Consider the following 17,505-nt stretch of genomic DNA (forward strand, 5'->3'; position numbering starts at 1 on the left):
GTACCGAGGAAATCAAAGGACCTGAAATCGACAGGGGCCCTGGCGGCAACGGAAACCGTGGAAGTCCCTGTCCCACTAGCGCTAATAACCAGGCAGAGTGTCACAGAGGGACACTCGCAGGCTATGTGTGGCTAACTGAAAACATAGGGAGAGGGAAGGCCGCAGTCAGTTGGCAGGCCAGGGAGGTGACAGGAACCGACTGAAAAAACAGAGCATAGTACTCACCGAGCGTCGAATAAACATACGCGAAGGGAGACCCGTGCAGGGAAAACTGTTTGTGAAGTAAACGTTTAAGTGTTCTCGTGCTAAACTTTCAAAAGGGAAACTTTGATAAAATGAGAAAAATAATTAGAAAAAAACTGAAAGGAGCAGCTACAAAAGTAAAAAAGTGTGCAAGAGGCATGGTCATTGTTAAAAAATACCATCCTAGAAGCACAATCCAGATGTATTCCACACATTAAGAAAGGTGGAAAGAAGGCAAAACGATTACCGGCATGGTTAAAAGGGGAGGTGAAAGAAGCTATTTTAACCAAAAGATCTTCATTTAAAAATTGGAAGAAGGATCCAACAGAAGAAAATAGGATAATGAATAAATGTTGGCAAGTTAAATGTAAGACATTAATAAGACAGGCTAAGAGAGAATTTGAAAAGAAGTTGGCCATAGAGGCAAAAACTCACAGTAAAAACTTTTTAAAATATATCCGAAGCAGAAAGCCTGTGAGGGAGTCAGTTGGACCGTTAGATGATCGAAAGGGTTAAAGGGGTACTTAGAGAAGATAAGGCCATCGCAGAAAGATTAAATGATTTCTTTTCTTTGGTGTTTACTGAAGAGGATGTTGGGGAGGTACCCGCACTGGAGAAGGTTTTCATGGGTAATGATTCAGATGAACTGAACCAAATCACAGTGAACCTAGAAGATGTGGTAGACCTGATTGACAAACTTAAGAGTAGTAAATCACCTGGACCGGATGGTATATACCCCAGAGTTCTGAAGGAACTAAAAAATGAAATGTCAGACCTATAAGTAAAAATGTGTAACCTGTCATTAAAATCATCCATTGTACCTGAAGACTGGAGGATAGCTAATGTAACCCCCATATTTAAAAAGGACTCCAGGGCGATCCGGGAAACTAAAGGCTGGTTAGCCTGACTTCAGTGCCAGGAAAAATAGTGGAAAGTCTTCTAAACATCAAAATTACAGAACATATAGAAAGACATGGTTTAATGGAACAAAGTCAGCATGGCTTTACCCAAGGCAAGTCTTGCCTCACAAATCTTCACTTTTTTGAAGGAGTTAATAAACATGTGGATAAAGGTGAACCGGTAGATGTAGTGTACTTGGATTTTCAGAAGGCATTTGACAAAGTTCCTTATGAGAGGCTTCTAGGAAAAATAAAAAGTCATGGGATAGGTGGCGATGTCCTTTTGTGGATTACAAACTGGCTAAAAGACAGGAAACAGAGAGTAGGATTAAATGGACAATTTTCTCAGTGGAAGGGTGTGGGCAGTGGAGTGCCTCAGGGATCTGTATTGGGACCCTTACTTTTCAATATATTTATAAATGATCTGGAAAGAAATACGACAAGTGAGGTAATCAAATTTGCAGATGATACAAAATTGTTCAGAGTAGTTAAATCACAAGCAGATTGTGATAAATTGCAGGAAGACCTTGTGAGGCTGGAAAATTGGGCATCCAAATGGCAGATGAAATTTTTTTTTTTAATTTAATATTTATTAATTTTCAATATTCACTTCCAGCAAATATAATACAATGCGTAGATTAACATCCATCATATAATTTTTTAAACAATAAGACTTTTTATCTCTTACTCAGTCATTCATAACATTTTTATCTACTTTTCCAAGAAATTGGGGGAGACATTAAACATGGCGGTTTACAAGAAATTTTTACATATTTTGCAAAAGCATTTTGACCGTCGTGAGAATGCAACAGAAACTTCTGTATTAGCTACGATAACTACAGGTTCTGGGGGTTACTAGGCTCAAGAAACCTCTGTAATTGGGCAGGTTCAAAGAAAATATATTTCGCATTTAGATGCTTAATTACACATTTGCTGGGATACCTCAGACTAAAACTGGAGCCCTTGGCCACAACATCAGACCTGAATGCCAAAAATTTCTTACGTCTCTCTTGTGTCATTCGAGATATGTCCGGGTATATCCAAATTTTACTCCCATAATATACTTCCTCTCTATTTCTCATATATCTCTTTAATATAAGATCCCTATCTGAAGAAAAAGTACATTGAAGAAGTAAGGTCATTCTTCTCTTAACTTCTATTTCAGTGGACATTTCCAGAATCTGAGTCAAATTCAATACATTTTCTTCTTCCTGAGGTGGTTCTTTCCCTTTTTCTTCCTTATTCGGTAAATAGTATACTTTTGAAATCACTGGTAATCCCTCAGACGGAATCTTCAGAATCTTTATCATATACTCCTTCAGCATATCGTATGCAGATATCTCTTTTATGTATGGGAAATTCAAAACCCGAAGGTTCAGATATTTAATTTGATTTTCCAAGTTCTCTAGTTTCTTCACACTTATATTCTCTACTCTCATAGTCTCAAATTGAGCTTTTTCCACTTTCTCCATACGTTGTTCCATTCCTTGTAGGATATTAGTATGTTCCATTAAATTTTTCTCAAGATTCAGTATTTTACTATTAGATTGTAGAGTAATATTTGTCAAATCAATAACTGCCTTCTCCAGGCCTTTTATTGCATGCCACAGCGACTCCAGTGTTATCGTCTTCGGCAATTCAGCAGGAGTGTACATTCCTAGCAGAGGCCTCTGGGCCGTTTCTCCCCCCCCCCCTATAGTTTCCCCACTCCCTATCTCCCTGATAGCGTTTTCTTCCTCGTTTTTACTGGCTTGGGGTAAGTTACTCTTCATAATATTTTCAATTGCAAAAGTTCCAGGCATTAATTGTAGTTCGGGTGTACTTACCCCTCCAAGCACAGCTTCAGGTGGAACCGGGGAGGGGGGTGGTTATTGGAGCGCCGGGACTAAGGGTTACTTCTTCAGCCAGTAAGGCCGAAATCCGCCCAAAATCGGCGTTTGCAGCGGCTGCTTCCACCGGCGTTTTTCCTGCTGCCTCGGCGGCGAAAAATGTTTCAATCTATGTTTGGCCAGCTTCAGAGATCAGCGACGAAGATGAAGCTATCGCCTCTCAGAGCTTGGCTTTTCTCTTTGAGTGTGGCATCTTGTAAAAGCAAAATTTTCTAAGAAATCACGGAGCGAGCGTCCTTCGCAGCCTTTCACTTGGCGGCCATCTTGCTCCCCCAATAAGCCCCGGCAGATGAAATTTAATGTGGATAAGTGCAAGGTGATGCATATAGGGAAAAATAACCCATGCTGTAGTTACACAATGTTAGGTTCCATATTAGGTGCTACTAGCCAAGAAAGAGATCTAGGCGTCATAGTGGATAACACATTGAAATTGTTGGTTCAGTGTGCTGTGGCAGTCAAAAAAGCAAACAGAATGTTGGGAATTATTAGAAAAGGAATGGTGAATAAAATGGAAAATGTCATAATGCCTCTGTATCGCTCCATGGTAAGACCGCACCTTGAATACTGTGTACAATTCTGGTCGCCGCATCTCAAAAAAGATATAATTGCGATGGAGAAGGTACAGAGAAGGGCGACCAAAATGATAAAGGGAATGGAACAGCTCCCCTATGAGGAAAGACTAAAGAGGTTAGGACTTTTCAGCCTGGAGAAGAGTCGACTGAGGGGGGATATGATAGAGGTGTTTAAAATCATGAGAGGTCTAGAACGGGTAGATGTGAATTGGTTTTTTACTCTTTCGGATAGTAGAAAGGCTAGGGGGCACTCCATGAAGTTAGCATGTGGCACATTTAAAACTAATCGGAGAAAGTTCTTTTTCACTCAACGCATAATTAAACTCTGGAATTTGTTGCCAGAAGATGTGGTTAGTGCAGTTAGTATAGCTGTGTTTAAAAATGGATTGGATAAGTTCTTGGAGGAGAAGTCCATTACCTGCTACTAATTAAGTTGACTTAGATAATAACCACCGCTATTACTAGCAACGGTAACATGGAATAGACTTAGTTTTTGGGTACTTGCCAGGTTCATATGGCCTGGATAGGCCACTGTTGGAAATAGGATGCTGGGCTTGATGGACCCTTGGTCTGACCCAGTATGGCATGTTTTTATGTTCTTAAGTGTTAGAATTTCTCACAGAGCTCCTAACTGCTATGCTTACTGCAGAGCGGAAAAAAGACTGAGGGAGACACCTGTGGCTCACAGGGATAATTGCAGGCTGAGCATGCTCAGTGCACTCAGTGTGCCAGTATCAGTCAAAGCTTTGTAGAAACTTTGACAGAAAAGTTTTCGCACAGGGCTCCATCCTGTGATGTCACCTATATGTGAGGACTACCATCTTGCTTGTCCTGTGAGAAAAGAATGGCCACGTTGACACCCTCTCTCGGTCATTCATCACTGAGGATCTGCCAGATATCCCACGTCATATTATTGACCCCGCAAAGGTTCTTCTGTCTGTCACTTTCCCAGTGCCTCCGGGTAAGACCGTGGTTCCTCGTCCGTTGTGACCAAAGGTTCTATAATGGGCCCACTACTCATTGACCTCTGGACACCCAGGTCAGTCCAGGACTCTCTCCACTCTGCAATGCTACTACTGGTGGCCTACCATGCATAAGGATACTCAAGCATATGTAGAGTCCTGTCTCACGTGCACTCGGCATAAGCCTCTGGCAGGGAAACCTTGGGGACTTCTACAACCACTCCCCATTCCCAGTGAACCTTGGACCCATATCGCCACAGATTTTATTGTGGATTTGCCTGCCTCCAATGGAAATAACACCATATGGGTCACAGTCGACAGCTTCTCTAAGATGACGCATTTTGAGGCTCTACCAGGTCTCCCTACAGAACCTCAGGTGGCCAAGCCATTTTTCAAGCATGTGTTTCGGCTCCACGGTGTTCCCAGACATATTCTCTCCAACTGTGGGATTCAATTTACTGCACGCTTCTGGAAATCTCTGTAAGAAATTTTATATTTCTTTGGTCTTTACCTCGGCTTACCACTCTCAAGCCAATGACCAAACCGAGAGGACCAACAGAACCCTTAAGCAATTCCTGCAAGCATATGTGAGTCTGCAGCAAGATGACTGGGCCAACCTCCTGCCTTGGGCAGAGTTCGCACTAAATTCCCATGTCTCCACCTCCACGGGTTCATCACCTTTCCAGCTGGTCTATGGACGCTAACCTTTGCCACCGCTTCCACTTCCACTGTCTGTCGCCTCCCCGGCAGCGCAGGCAACTGCTCAGGAACTTCATCAACTGTGGCAAAATACCCAACAGCTGCTCGAAAAGGCCACTCAGAGATCAAAAAGGGCTTTCGACACCCATCACCATGATGCACCCCAGTTTCAACCTGGAGATAAGGTATGGCTCAGAATGAAATGTATTCGCCTTTAGCTGCCATCAGCCCGTTTTGCCCCAAGATACATTGGACCTTTTCAGTGTTATGTTGTCTGGGATCTGTCGTCTATCGGTTACAATTGCCATCATCACTCAAGATTCACAATGCTTTTTACGTTTCTCTACTTAAGCCTCTGATTCTCTCTGGATTCTCCAAGAAGCCACCAGACCCTGTTCCACTGTCTTCAGAGGCTGATGTCACGTACCAAGTTTGGGAGGTCCTGGATATCTGGAAGCATGGAAGGAAATGATAATACCTCCTCTCACGGGAGGGTTTTGACCCTGAGGAGAACAGCTGGGAACCCATGGCTAATATCCTAGACAAGATCTCCTTCAGCAGTTCCATGCCAACCACTCCTGTACTTAAGCTCCACCTTTGCTCCCAGCAAGCAGACTTGGTAACAAGTCCCATATGTGTCCTCAACTTCTGCTTCGTGTTCCTGAGATGCCGCCGCTACCTGCCATGCCCTTGGACCCTGTCTGGCATCCGTTCCTCGGGGATCATGTGCGCTCTTATGGGGACTCACTCCCCTGGCCTACCCCGCTTCTCGGGCTGGCCCTGTGCCTCTTGGGTTCTACTCTGCTGCTGGCTCCTACTATTCAGGTCTCCCTTGGAACACCGCGGCAACCTGTGACTTCCTCAACTAGCCTTCCCCGCTCCTCGGAGTTGCGCCCATGTTCCTCAAGACTGGCCGTGCTCTCCCGCAACTTGGGTTGCGCTCATCATTCAAGAGACTATCTTGAGTTTCCTCGCTCAGCGAGGCTTGCCTCGGGATACTGGACTACTGTAAGCTGCCCTGATCCTCGGGCTTGCCTTTCTACTAGTCAACCGGTTCACCTCCAATTTCCTGGATCTTGTCTCCTTAAGCAGCTGAGACGTGGTCCGGGCTTCCCTGCCTCATGGGTTGGCCTGTACCTTCTAGTCTACACGCACTAACTGCTGCTCCGCCTCCCAGGGCTGTCTTCCCAGAGAACCTACGGCTTGGCTATTCCTGCACTCTCCACTCCGCGGTCTGTCTGGCACTTCCCTCTCTACAGGGTCTCACTCCAAGTGCTGTCTGTCTCTCACCCTGCGAGGGTCACCTCCTGGTCCCTGGGGATCTCCCCACAACTATGCCCAGAGCTTACTTCGGCATTAATACCTTGCCTCCTAACAGTGCGGACCCGTGGGGCTCCTCCCCACAGGCTGTGGGGAGGAGCCCCAACTCGCACCTCGGGCCAGGGGTCCACATATCCACAAACCATAACTATATATATATATATATATATATATATATATATATATATATACACACACATATATACATACACACATACATAGAGTGATAATTATATTCAAATGGTAAACCATGAAATTAATTTTACTTACCACAGATCCGTACTTGTAGATGCACATTATTTCTATGCCTGCTTTACACAAAGGTAAATTAATATTTTATTCTGCTTGTCCACTTTGTATATGTTTATGGTAATTGAATTACAAATGTTTATGAAAGACGTACAAATGATTTTCCCAGTTTTAAATGTAACTCTAATTAAACCAAAAAACAGTTTTACCAATTTGTGGGATGTAATTGCAGGCTTGGAGATATCCTTTATATTGCAAATGCATAATTTATCTGCTCATTTGCACAACTCAACTGCCAAGACATATGAGCCTGAAGGTAATGTGGAAGTCAATAACAAGTGATTGGATTTGGTAGAAGAAAAATGTAAGAAAACTGAAAGAAATTATGACATGGTTAGATGCTGAACATTGAGGTTCATTAATTTTGGTCACGTCTGGTCACGTCTCCACCATTGGAAATGCTTTGGAGATGTATGTCTGAAATATTGAAAATACCTTAACAGTCTCTTCCACCAATATCTAGAGCCTATTATTGTCTTCTTTTTATCAAGAAAAAGGACAGTAGTCTCAGTTATACAATACATAACTCTCATTTGATTTTCTAAATATAATACAGGGGAAGAAGAGGAGAAGTCTGTTCAAACTACATTAATTGCAAATTTCATGTTAGATCCAGATAGGGGCAGGGTCCTTTGACTGTTTCTCAAATACCAATTCATAAACTGGAAAGTAAGAATATTCCCAGATGTAGCCAAGACCACATTAAAAAAGCAGAACCAATTCCTTTCATTAAGACATAGAGTTCTGTACATTGGGGGACTTTTCTCTCTCAATTTTCCCTGTAAATGTGTGATTAAATATCTTTCAGTCAGGTAGATATTTTATGAACCTTCTCAGCTAACTGCTTTCCTGAGTACCAAGATTGTACAGAAACCAGCTGCCAACTTTCCTCTACCACTAATGATTCCATCCAAGTCTCCTTGTGAGAGGGTCCTCATCGAATGTCAATGGCCTATTAAGATACATACCTTCTTTCCTATTTGTTACATTAATGTAAGTTTGTTTTCATTTTTTTGGGTATTGAGTACTCTTTTATTTGTAATTTGTAGACTGGTAACATTGATAATGGTGATAACTTGATTATCTTTACTCTCTATTGTTTCCTGTATCTTTCATTTTTCAAAAAATGTATACTATAAGTCAAAAGTTCCCAAACCCGTCCTGAGGGACCCCCAGCTAGTCGGGTTTTCAGGATATCCACATGCAATATACATGAGAAAGATTTGCATGCATTGCCTCCATTGCATGCAAATTTATCTCATGCATATTTATTGTTGATATCTAGAAAACCCAACTAGCTGGAGGTCCCACAGAACAGGTTTGGGAACCAGTGGAATATGTTTTTCTTGCTTTTTTAAATAAAAAATACAATAATTATGAAACTTAAAAAGAAAGGAAAAAAGAAAGCTGCAAAGTAGCCAGGGCTGAAGCCTTAAAGATAGGCCTACTGCTTACAAGTTTCAAACTTGTGCTGATTCGGTGTGTTTGCTATCATGTGTCCAGTACATGATCAGGTATTGTTCTGTCTAAACATAAGCAAGCTTTATGGAGTGGACATAATCAGTGAAAGCTGGTGAGGTTTTCTGGACTATTGAAGTCTTCCCTTCACCAGCACATTGGCAGACAATTAGATGGTCATGCTCTTCCCGTTGCCAGACACATTCATTACAGATAGCCAGGATGTACTAGTTACACCAGGCACCAGTACAGGTAGCAGTTCTCCAGGTGCCAGTGTGGGTGATGGAGGCTCCAGATCACGACACTGACCTACCTACAGAGTTACCACCACCATCATGGATACAATGACAGACAATTCCACCATCACACTGGAACTCACCAAGGCCAGTGTGATAGCGGGATGGATGGCTATACACACTGAGATGGAACATGAGAGGAAAGAACGGTGCTGGTTTCATAGAGAGTCCACAGTGTCCGCAAGGGAGAGCATCACTGCAGTTGGATTAGAGCTTTATTCAATGATATTGTCGGTGTACTACAAGGACCTGACTCATCAGTACAGGAGCAGACTAGGAATGTTAACCAGGGAGAAGCTCATCCTCAAATTCAGAAATCACAGAATCAACAAGCCCCATGCCCTATGTAGAGAGACACAGGCAGAGGTGGCAACCATGGACAGGTATTATATCCAACTGGAAAGTACCCACCATACTGAACCATCAATGATGCTTCTATTCCTGGCTCATTCTGGATTCAACCCCACACTGGACCACAAATGACTCTCTTTCAGTTCACAATGTTATGCCTGTTGGTCGCAGATGGCTGTGACCTCTCATGCTCACCTCTTTTTTCCCTGCACCGTCAAATCTGGTAAGAACGGCAGTCTCTGCTAATCCCCGCTGACCTCTCCGGCGTTCCCGGGACAGCATGGGCGCTGCCGACCACCATCTTGGACCTGGAATTACTTAGGCACGCACGTGCACGCGAGGGCCTCCTTTAAACATTTCAGGGCAGGAACGTCGGGGGCATCCCCTCACAATGACATCAATCAGACCGGCCCTTGCCTTCTTCGAGTTAGCAAGGAGTTCCGTCTTGCTGAATCCACCTCATTCAAGAACTTTCTGTTCCTGACTTTGGTCTTGGCATCTAATGCTCTGAGTACCCACTCCTCGGGGGCTACCCTGTGTTCCCGGCTATCCGCTCCTCGGAGGGCCTACCTGCCTGACTACTACTAGACCTGTTTCTTGGATCTCTCTCTCTCTCCAGGACTATCTATTGTGAGTACCTCTACTGACTTCTACTGTATGAACTGTACTGAGGATTTCCCGCGGTGTACCCCGAGTCTCGGGCCACTACCGCCTTTCTTCAATAGAAGCTATTCAGCTTTCCTGCGCTGCAGGGTATCGACACATCAACTATGAGAGCCACTTCCGGGTTACGGCATCGCTACCAGTTCTTCAACATCTACTGTACAGATATCCTCGGCATACCCCGCTCCGCGGGCCACTACTGGATCTTCTCACCTGTGGCTTTTCTCTGGGTATTCCCCATTGCTCAGGACTGCACTATTACATTTCCAACTCTGTGGACATTACCTTTCCTTCCTTCCTAATAAAGTCTCTACTTCTAGCTGTGTCCCATGCCACTGAGACTATGCCTGCTGACGGTGAGGCTCACAGGGCTCCTCCCTGTGGGCGTAGACACCTCTCATCTCAGCCCAGGGTACACATTCTTACAAAAACATAACAGGTTGCTAACTCCATGGACCCGGCTCAGGTCTCAGCCCTCCAGGCCATCCCTGGCCTGGCCCAGAGTCTGGAGGAACAGCAAAGGACATTAGAGACTCTGGCTAATGCCTTCAATTAGTTAAGTTCCCGACTGAACGCTGCATCTCTGCCTAACAAGGCTACTGCCTCTTCACCTGCTGGACCTGTAAGACTTTCTGTGCCCTTGCCTGCACCCACTCATTTTACAGGTGATCCCCTATTATGCAGAGGCTTCCTGAACCAGTGCTGTATGCACTTCTCCCTTCAGCCTACCTATTTCCCAGACGTAGTGTCCAAAACTACGTACATCCTGTCTCTTTTAGACAGGAAAGCCCTGGCCTGGGCTTCTCCTCTCTGAGAGCATAATGATCTAATCCTCAGTGATTTGACAAGTTTCCTCACTCTATGTCATTCTGTGTTTGACGACCCCACTCGTAAGACCATCGCTGGATCTGCACTCCTACACCTTCAACAAGGTACCAAACCTCTGACTGATTATGTTGTCTTCTGAGTTACTTTGGGACCTGGGCTGTCTGCGGACTATTTTTCTGGAAGATCTTAACTATCGCATCAAAGACGAATTAGCAGCTTGTGAGCTCCCTGATACCTTGGACTCTCTTATTGATCTTGCGGGATGAATTGATTGGCGTCTGCGTGAGCATTCGCAAGAGGTAAAGGGTCCTAAGAAGATGACACCAGGAGTTTCATGCTCTCGTCCCACACCGGTTACGCAGACCATGGCCTTACCCAGTATCAAGGAGGAAGGACCCATGCAACTAGGCCGCAGACACCTAACAGCCAAGGAGAGGCATTATCGTAGAAGATTAGGCCTCTGCATGTATTGTGGGCAATCTGGCCATGCAGTCCCCTCCTGTCCTATCTGTTCGGGAAACTCACAGAACTAGGATCCGCCGAAAGACTCCTCCTAGGTCTAACTTCTCCATCTCCTCCACTGACTTTTCCAGTCTCCATCATTTTGAATACTCTCGAATTCCACACATTAACCCTAGTAGACTCCGGTGCCAGGGGAAACTTCATACTCAGACATCTCGTAGAGCACCTACGAATCCCCACTGTCCAGATACCTACGCCACTGCTGCTATCATCCATACATGGCAAGCCACTTCCTGGTGAGGCCACTTATTCTACTCAACCTATTCTCTCTGCACAGGGTCGCTCCACTCGGAGACTATCTCCTTCCTAGTCTTGGATAAAGCTATACACCCGGTAGTACTTGGGATACCTTGGTTACAGACGCACTCACCCCAGTTTGATTGGAACACTTTGGAACTATCCCAATGGGAAGAATTGCCATGGAAAATGCCTACAAGTGGTCACTCCCATGCCATGTCTAACCACTACCACCTCCCTTCTGGGCCTATCTCAGCAATATTCATCCTATCAAGACGTATTCTCTAAGAAGGCAGCAGATACTCTGCCCCCTCACTGATCCTTTGATTGTGCCATCAACTTAGTACCTTATTCCAAACTTCCCAGAGGAAGGGTGTACCCACTTTCTCTGTCGGAAACCCAGGCTATGTCAGCCTATATTCAAGAGAACTTGGCGAAGGGTTTTATTCAGCCTTCTAAATCTCCAGCTGGAGCCGGATTCTTTTTTGTGGGTAAGAAGGATGGATCCCTTTGCCCATGTATAGACTACTGCGGCTTGAATGAGATCACATTGAAGGACCGCTATCCATTGCCATTGATTTCTGAACTATTTGATCGGCTCCAAGGGGCCAAAATATTCACAAAGCTAGACTTCAGAGGGGCATATAACTTGGTTCGAATACACCAGGGCGATGAATGGAAAACAGCATTTAATACCCGCAACGGCCATTTTGAATATTTAGTCGTGCCGTTTGCAACGCCCCAGCTGTATTTCAAAACATGATGAATGAAATCTTCAGGGACATGTTGTACAGCTGTGTAGTAGTGTATCTCGAAGATATACTAGTTTTCTCTCAAAACCTACAGAGCCATCAAGTAGATGTCGCCAAATTAGAGACATGCTCTTTCTACCAGGAATCCATTCCTTTTCTTGGCTATGTGGTATCCAGCCAGGGATTCCAAATGGACCTGCAAAAAAACAAAAGCATCTGGGACTGACCTTAAGGCTCTGCGAAGATTTCTCGGATTCACGAACTACTATAGGTCCTTCATTCATCACTATTCCACCTTGACCGCGCCTCTTACAGCCATGACGCGGAAGGGAGCCAATCCCTCTCAGTGGTCTACAGAAGCTGTTGACGCCTTTCAGAAACTTAAAGAAGTGTTTGTTCAGGAACCATGTCTATGCCATCCAAATCCCCGACGACCATTCATTGTCGAGGTGGATGCTTCGGACGTCGGAGTTGATGCTGTCCTTAGTCAACACAGTGACACCCACACTTTACATCCCTGCTCCTTCTTCTCTTGATGTTTCTCTCCTGCCGAGTGAAATTATGGGATAGGAGACAAGGAGCTACTTGCCATCAAATTGGCGTTCGAAGAATGGCGCCCATGGCTCTAAGGTGCACAACCGACCACAAAAATCTTGAATACCTATGTCATGCGCAACACTTGAATTATAGATAAGCTCGCTAGTCTCTATTTTTTAATCAATTTGATTTCATATTGAAGTATCATCCAGCGGACAAGAATACCCGGGCAGATGCTCTTTCCCATTCCTTCACTCCAGAGGACGTCCCAGACACACCACGACATATCATTGACCCTACTAGGGTACTTCTCTCAATCACACACACGGTTCCAGCAAGAAAGACAGTGGTACCTCAGTCTCTCAGGGAGAAAATCCTCAGATGAGCCCAAGACTCACTGCTTGCAGGCCACCCTGGACAGCCCAGAACACTCACTACCTTACAAAGATACTATTGGTGGCTCAGTATGAAAGAAGATGTACGGGCCTACGTGGAGTCATGTCCTACCTGTGCAAGACAGAAACCTCCGGTTGGCCATCCCTGGGGACTCTTCCAACCACTGTCCGCTCCTAGTGAACCATGGACACACATTGCCACAGACTTTATCGTTGATTTGCCTTTGTCCAACGGCAATAATACCATCTGAGTCACCGTTGACCGCTTTTCTAAAATGGCACATTTTGTGGCACTACCCGGCTTACCGTCTGCCCCGGAATTAGCAAGCTTGTTCATCCATCACATCTTCAGTCTACATGGCATGCCTAAGCATATTCTCTCGGACAGAGGGGTTCAGTTTATGGCTAAGTTTTGGAGATCCCTGTGTGTAAGAAATTTGGCATCTCATTGGATCTTACATCAGCTTACCACCCACAAGCCAACGGACAGACGGAGAGAACAAACCACACACTAAAACAGTTTCTCCGGGTCTTTGTTAATTCCAGACAAAGCGACTGATCTGACTTGCTCCCCTGGGCAGAATTCGGACTGAATTCTCATCAGTCTGCTTCAAATGGGTCATAATCTTTTCAACTAATTTACGGATGTTAGCCGCTACCTCAGCTACCAATCCCATCATCTGTAGCTTCTCCTGCAGCCCAGGCATCAGCGCAAGAATTACATCAGTTGTGGGAACACACAAAACGACTTCTCCAGAAGGCTGGACAACAGGCCAAGAAGTTCTTTGTTGCCCATCACAGAGCCGCTCCACAGTTACAACCTGGAGTCAAGGTATGGCTTAGTACCCGCTTCATCCGCCTTAAACTACCATCGGTTCAATTTGCGCCTAGGTACATAGGACCTTTTTCAGTTCTCCGCCACCTGTGTCCAGTCACGCACAGTTTGAAGCTACCACCGGCACTCAGAATACATAATGCTTTCCACATCTCCCTTCTGAAGCCACTCATTTTGTTGAAATTCTCCAGGAAGACACTTGAACCCCAGCCTCTCTCTGCCGAAGAAGACATCACAAATCAGGTGGAAGACATCCTTGATGTGAGAAAAACATTGCAGACAATGGGAGTATCTTATTTCCTGGGAAGAATTTGGTCCTGAGGAAAATAGTTGGGAGCCTGCATGTAACATCCTCAACAAGGAGCTTATCCAACAATTCCACAGGTCACATCCCAGGAAGCCAAAAACCCCGGGGAGGGGCCCTAAGAAGGGGAGGTACTGTTATGCCTGTTGGTCGCAGACGGCTGCGACCTCTCAAGCTCACCTCTTTTTTCCCTGCATCGTTATGTCTGGGAAGAATGGCGGTCTCTGCTAATCCCTGTCGACCTCTCCGGCATTCCCGGGACAGCGTGGGGCTGCCGACCGCTATCTTAGACTTGGAATTACTTAGGCGCACGCAAGGGCCTCCTTTGAACACATCATGGCGGGAACCTTGAGGGCATCCCCTCCCGATGACGTCAATCTGCTAGTGTATTTAATCTGCCCGGCCCTTGCCTTCTTCGAGTTAGCAAGGAGTTCCGTTTTGCTGAATCCACCTCATTCAAGGACTTCCTGTTCCTGACTTTGGTCTTGGCATCTAACACTCTGAGTACCTGCTCTTCAGGGGCTCTCCTGCATTCCCGGCTATCCACTCCTCAAAGGACCTACATGCCTGACTACTACTAGACCTGTTTCTCGGGTCTCTCTCTCTCTCTCCAGGAACCATCTATTGTGAGTACCTCTACTGACTTCTACATAAGAACATAAGAAAATGCCATACTGGGTCAGACCAAGGGTCCATCAAGCCCAGCATCCTGTTTCCAACAGTGGCCAATCCAGGCCATAAGAACCTGGCAAGTACCCAAAAACTAAGTCTATTCCATGTTACCATTGCTAATGGCAGTGGCTATTCTCTAAGTGAACTTAATAGCAGGTAATGGACTTCTCCTCCAAGAACTTATCCAATCCTTTTTTAAACACAGCAATACTAACTGCACTAACCACATCCTCTGGCAACAAATTCCAGAGTTTAATTGTGCGTTGAGTAAAAAAGAACTTTCTCCGATTAGTTTTAAATGTGCCCCATGCTAACTTCATGGAGTGCCCCCTAGCCTTTCTATTATCCGAAAGAGTAAATAACCGATTCACATCTACCCGTTCTAGACCTCTCATGATTTTAAACACCTCTATCATATCCCCCCTCAGTCGTCTCTTCTCCAAGCTGAAAAGTCTTAACCTCTTTAGTCTTTCCTCATAGGGGAGTTGTTCCATTCCCCTTATCATTTTGGTAGCCCTTCTCTGTACCTTCTCCATCGCAATTATATCTTTTTTGAGATGCGGCGACCAGAATTGTACACAGTATTCAAGGTGCGGTCTCACCATGGAGCAATACAGAGGCATTATGACATTTTCCGTTTTATTCACCATTCCCTTTCTAATAATTCCCAACATTCTGTTTGCTTTTTTGACTGCCGCAGCACACTGTACCGACGATTTCAATGTGTTATCCACTATGACGCCTAGATCTCTTTCTTGGGTTGTAGCACCTAATATGGAACCCAACATTGTGTAATTATAGCATGGGTTATTTTTCCCTATATGCATCACTTTGCACTTATCCACATTAAATTTCATCTGCCATTTGGATGCCCAATTTTCCAATCGCACAAGGTCTTCCTGCAATTTATCACAATCTGCTTGTGATTTAACTACTCTGAACAATTTTGTGTCATCTGCAAATTTGATTATCTCACTCGTCGTATTTCTTTCCAGATCATTTATAAATATATTGAAAAGTAAGGGTCCCAATACAGATCCCTGAGGCACTCCACTGTCCACTTCCTTCCACTGAGAAAATTGCCCATTTAATCCTACTCTCTGTTTCCTGTCTTTTAGCCAGTTTGCAATCCACAAAAGGACATCGCCACCTATCCCATGACTTTTTACTTTTCCTAGAAGCCTCTCATGAGGAACTTTGTCAAATGCCTTCTGAAAATCCAAGTATACTATATCTACCGGTTCACCTTTATCCACATGTTTATTAACTCCTTCAAAAAAGTGAAGCAGATTTGTGAGGCAAGACTTGCCCTGGGTAAAGCCATGCTGACTTTGTTCCATTAAACCATGTCTTTCTATATGTTCTGTGATTTTGATGTTTAGAACACTTTCCACTATTTTTCCTGGCACTGAAGTCAGGCTAACCGGTCTGTAGTTTCCCGGATCGCCCCTGGAGCCCTTCTTAAATATTGGGGTTACAATTGCTATCCTCCGGTCTTCAGGTACAATGGATGATTTTAATGATAAGTTACAAATTTTTACTAATAGGTCTGAAATTTCATTTTTTAGTTCCTTCAGAACTCTGGGGTGTATACCATCCGGTCCAGGTGATTTACTACTCTTCAGTTTGTCAATCAGGCCTACCACATCTTCTAGGTTCACCGTGATTTGATTCAGTCCATCTGAATCATTACCTTTTCTTTATATGTGTAACCGTATTATTTTTCCTTTTAGGTTCTAAAAATTTAATGATATAAGATATCAAATAATGATCCGCCCAGGGTATGGGTTGAATGACAAGATCTTCAACTGGAATTGTTATGTGTGAAGGGTTAAAAAATACTAAGTCGAGAATGTTTATTCTTGTATGAGTGGGGTCTTTAATTAACTGATGCCAGCCCAAACCTGACATGGCTTCGAGAAAAACAGTAGTGAAGGTAGCAAGGTTTTCTGAATTAATATGTAAATTGAAATCGCCCATTAAAATTGTTTCATTTAAATTTATAGAAACATAGAAACATAGAAACATATATAGAAACATAGAAATGACGGCAGAAGAAGACCAAATGGCCCATCCAGTCTGCCCAGCAAGCTTCCCTCATTTCTTCTCTCATACTTATCTGTTTCTCTTAGCTCTTGGTTCTAATTCCCTTCCACCCCCACCATTAATGTAGAGAGCGGTGATGGAGCTGCATCCAAGTGAAATATCTAGCTTGAGTAGTTAGTGGTAGTAGGGGTAGTAACCGCCGCAATAAGCAAGCTACACCCATGCTTATTTGTTTTTACCCAGATTATGTTATACAGCCCTTATTGGTTGTTTATCTTCTCCCCTGCCGTTGAAGCAGGGAGCTATGCTGGATATGCGTGAGGTATCAGTTTTTTTCTTCTCCCCTGCCGTTGAAGCAGAGAGCTATGCTGGATATGCATTGAAAGTGAAGTATCAGGCACATTTGGTTTGGGGTAGTAAAGGGAGAGAAGTAATGATTTCCAGAAAAGTAGATAGATTGTATTCTATTGTTTTTGGAGGACAATAGCACAATGCTAAATTTAGAGAATTCATATTTATAATTAAAAATTCAAACGGTTCTGTTACTGAAACTGACTTTTGTACTGGACAAAGTGTTGATTTAATTAACGCTAAAACACCTCCCCCTCTTTGATTCGTCCTAGAAATAGAGAAGGCAGTATAATCAGGTGGACATATAGGGGCGGATTTTAAGAGCCCTGCTCGCCTAAATCCGCCCAAATCCGGGCGGATTTAGG

General features: G+C 44.3%; 1 protein-coding gene across 4 annotated transcripts in view; it reads right to left on the reverse strand.

The window, feature by feature from the left end:
• The window catches only part of SPO11 (SPO11 initiator of meiotic double stranded breaks), a 358,551-nt gene that overhangs the window by 35,859 nt on the left and 305,187 nt on the right, over positions 1-17,505 (reverse strand). For all 4 annotated transcript variants that reach the window (XM_029614938.1, XM_029614929.1, XM_029614946.1 and 1 more), the window contains one exon: positions 6,855-6,892. In XM_029614938.1, the coding sequence (XP_029470798.1) occupies positions 6,855-6,892 (38 nt within the window). The remainder of the gene's footprint in view (positions 1-6,854; positions 6,893-17,505) is intronic.

The sequence above is a fragment of the Rhinatrema bivittatum genome, chromosome 1, assembly GCF_901001135.1.
Source record: "Rhinatrema bivittatum chromosome 1, aRhiBiv1.1, whole genome shotgun sequence".
Taxonomy (NCBI): Eukaryota; Metazoa; Chordata; class Amphibia; order Gymnophiona; family Rhinatrematidae; genus Rhinatrema; species Rhinatrema bivittatum.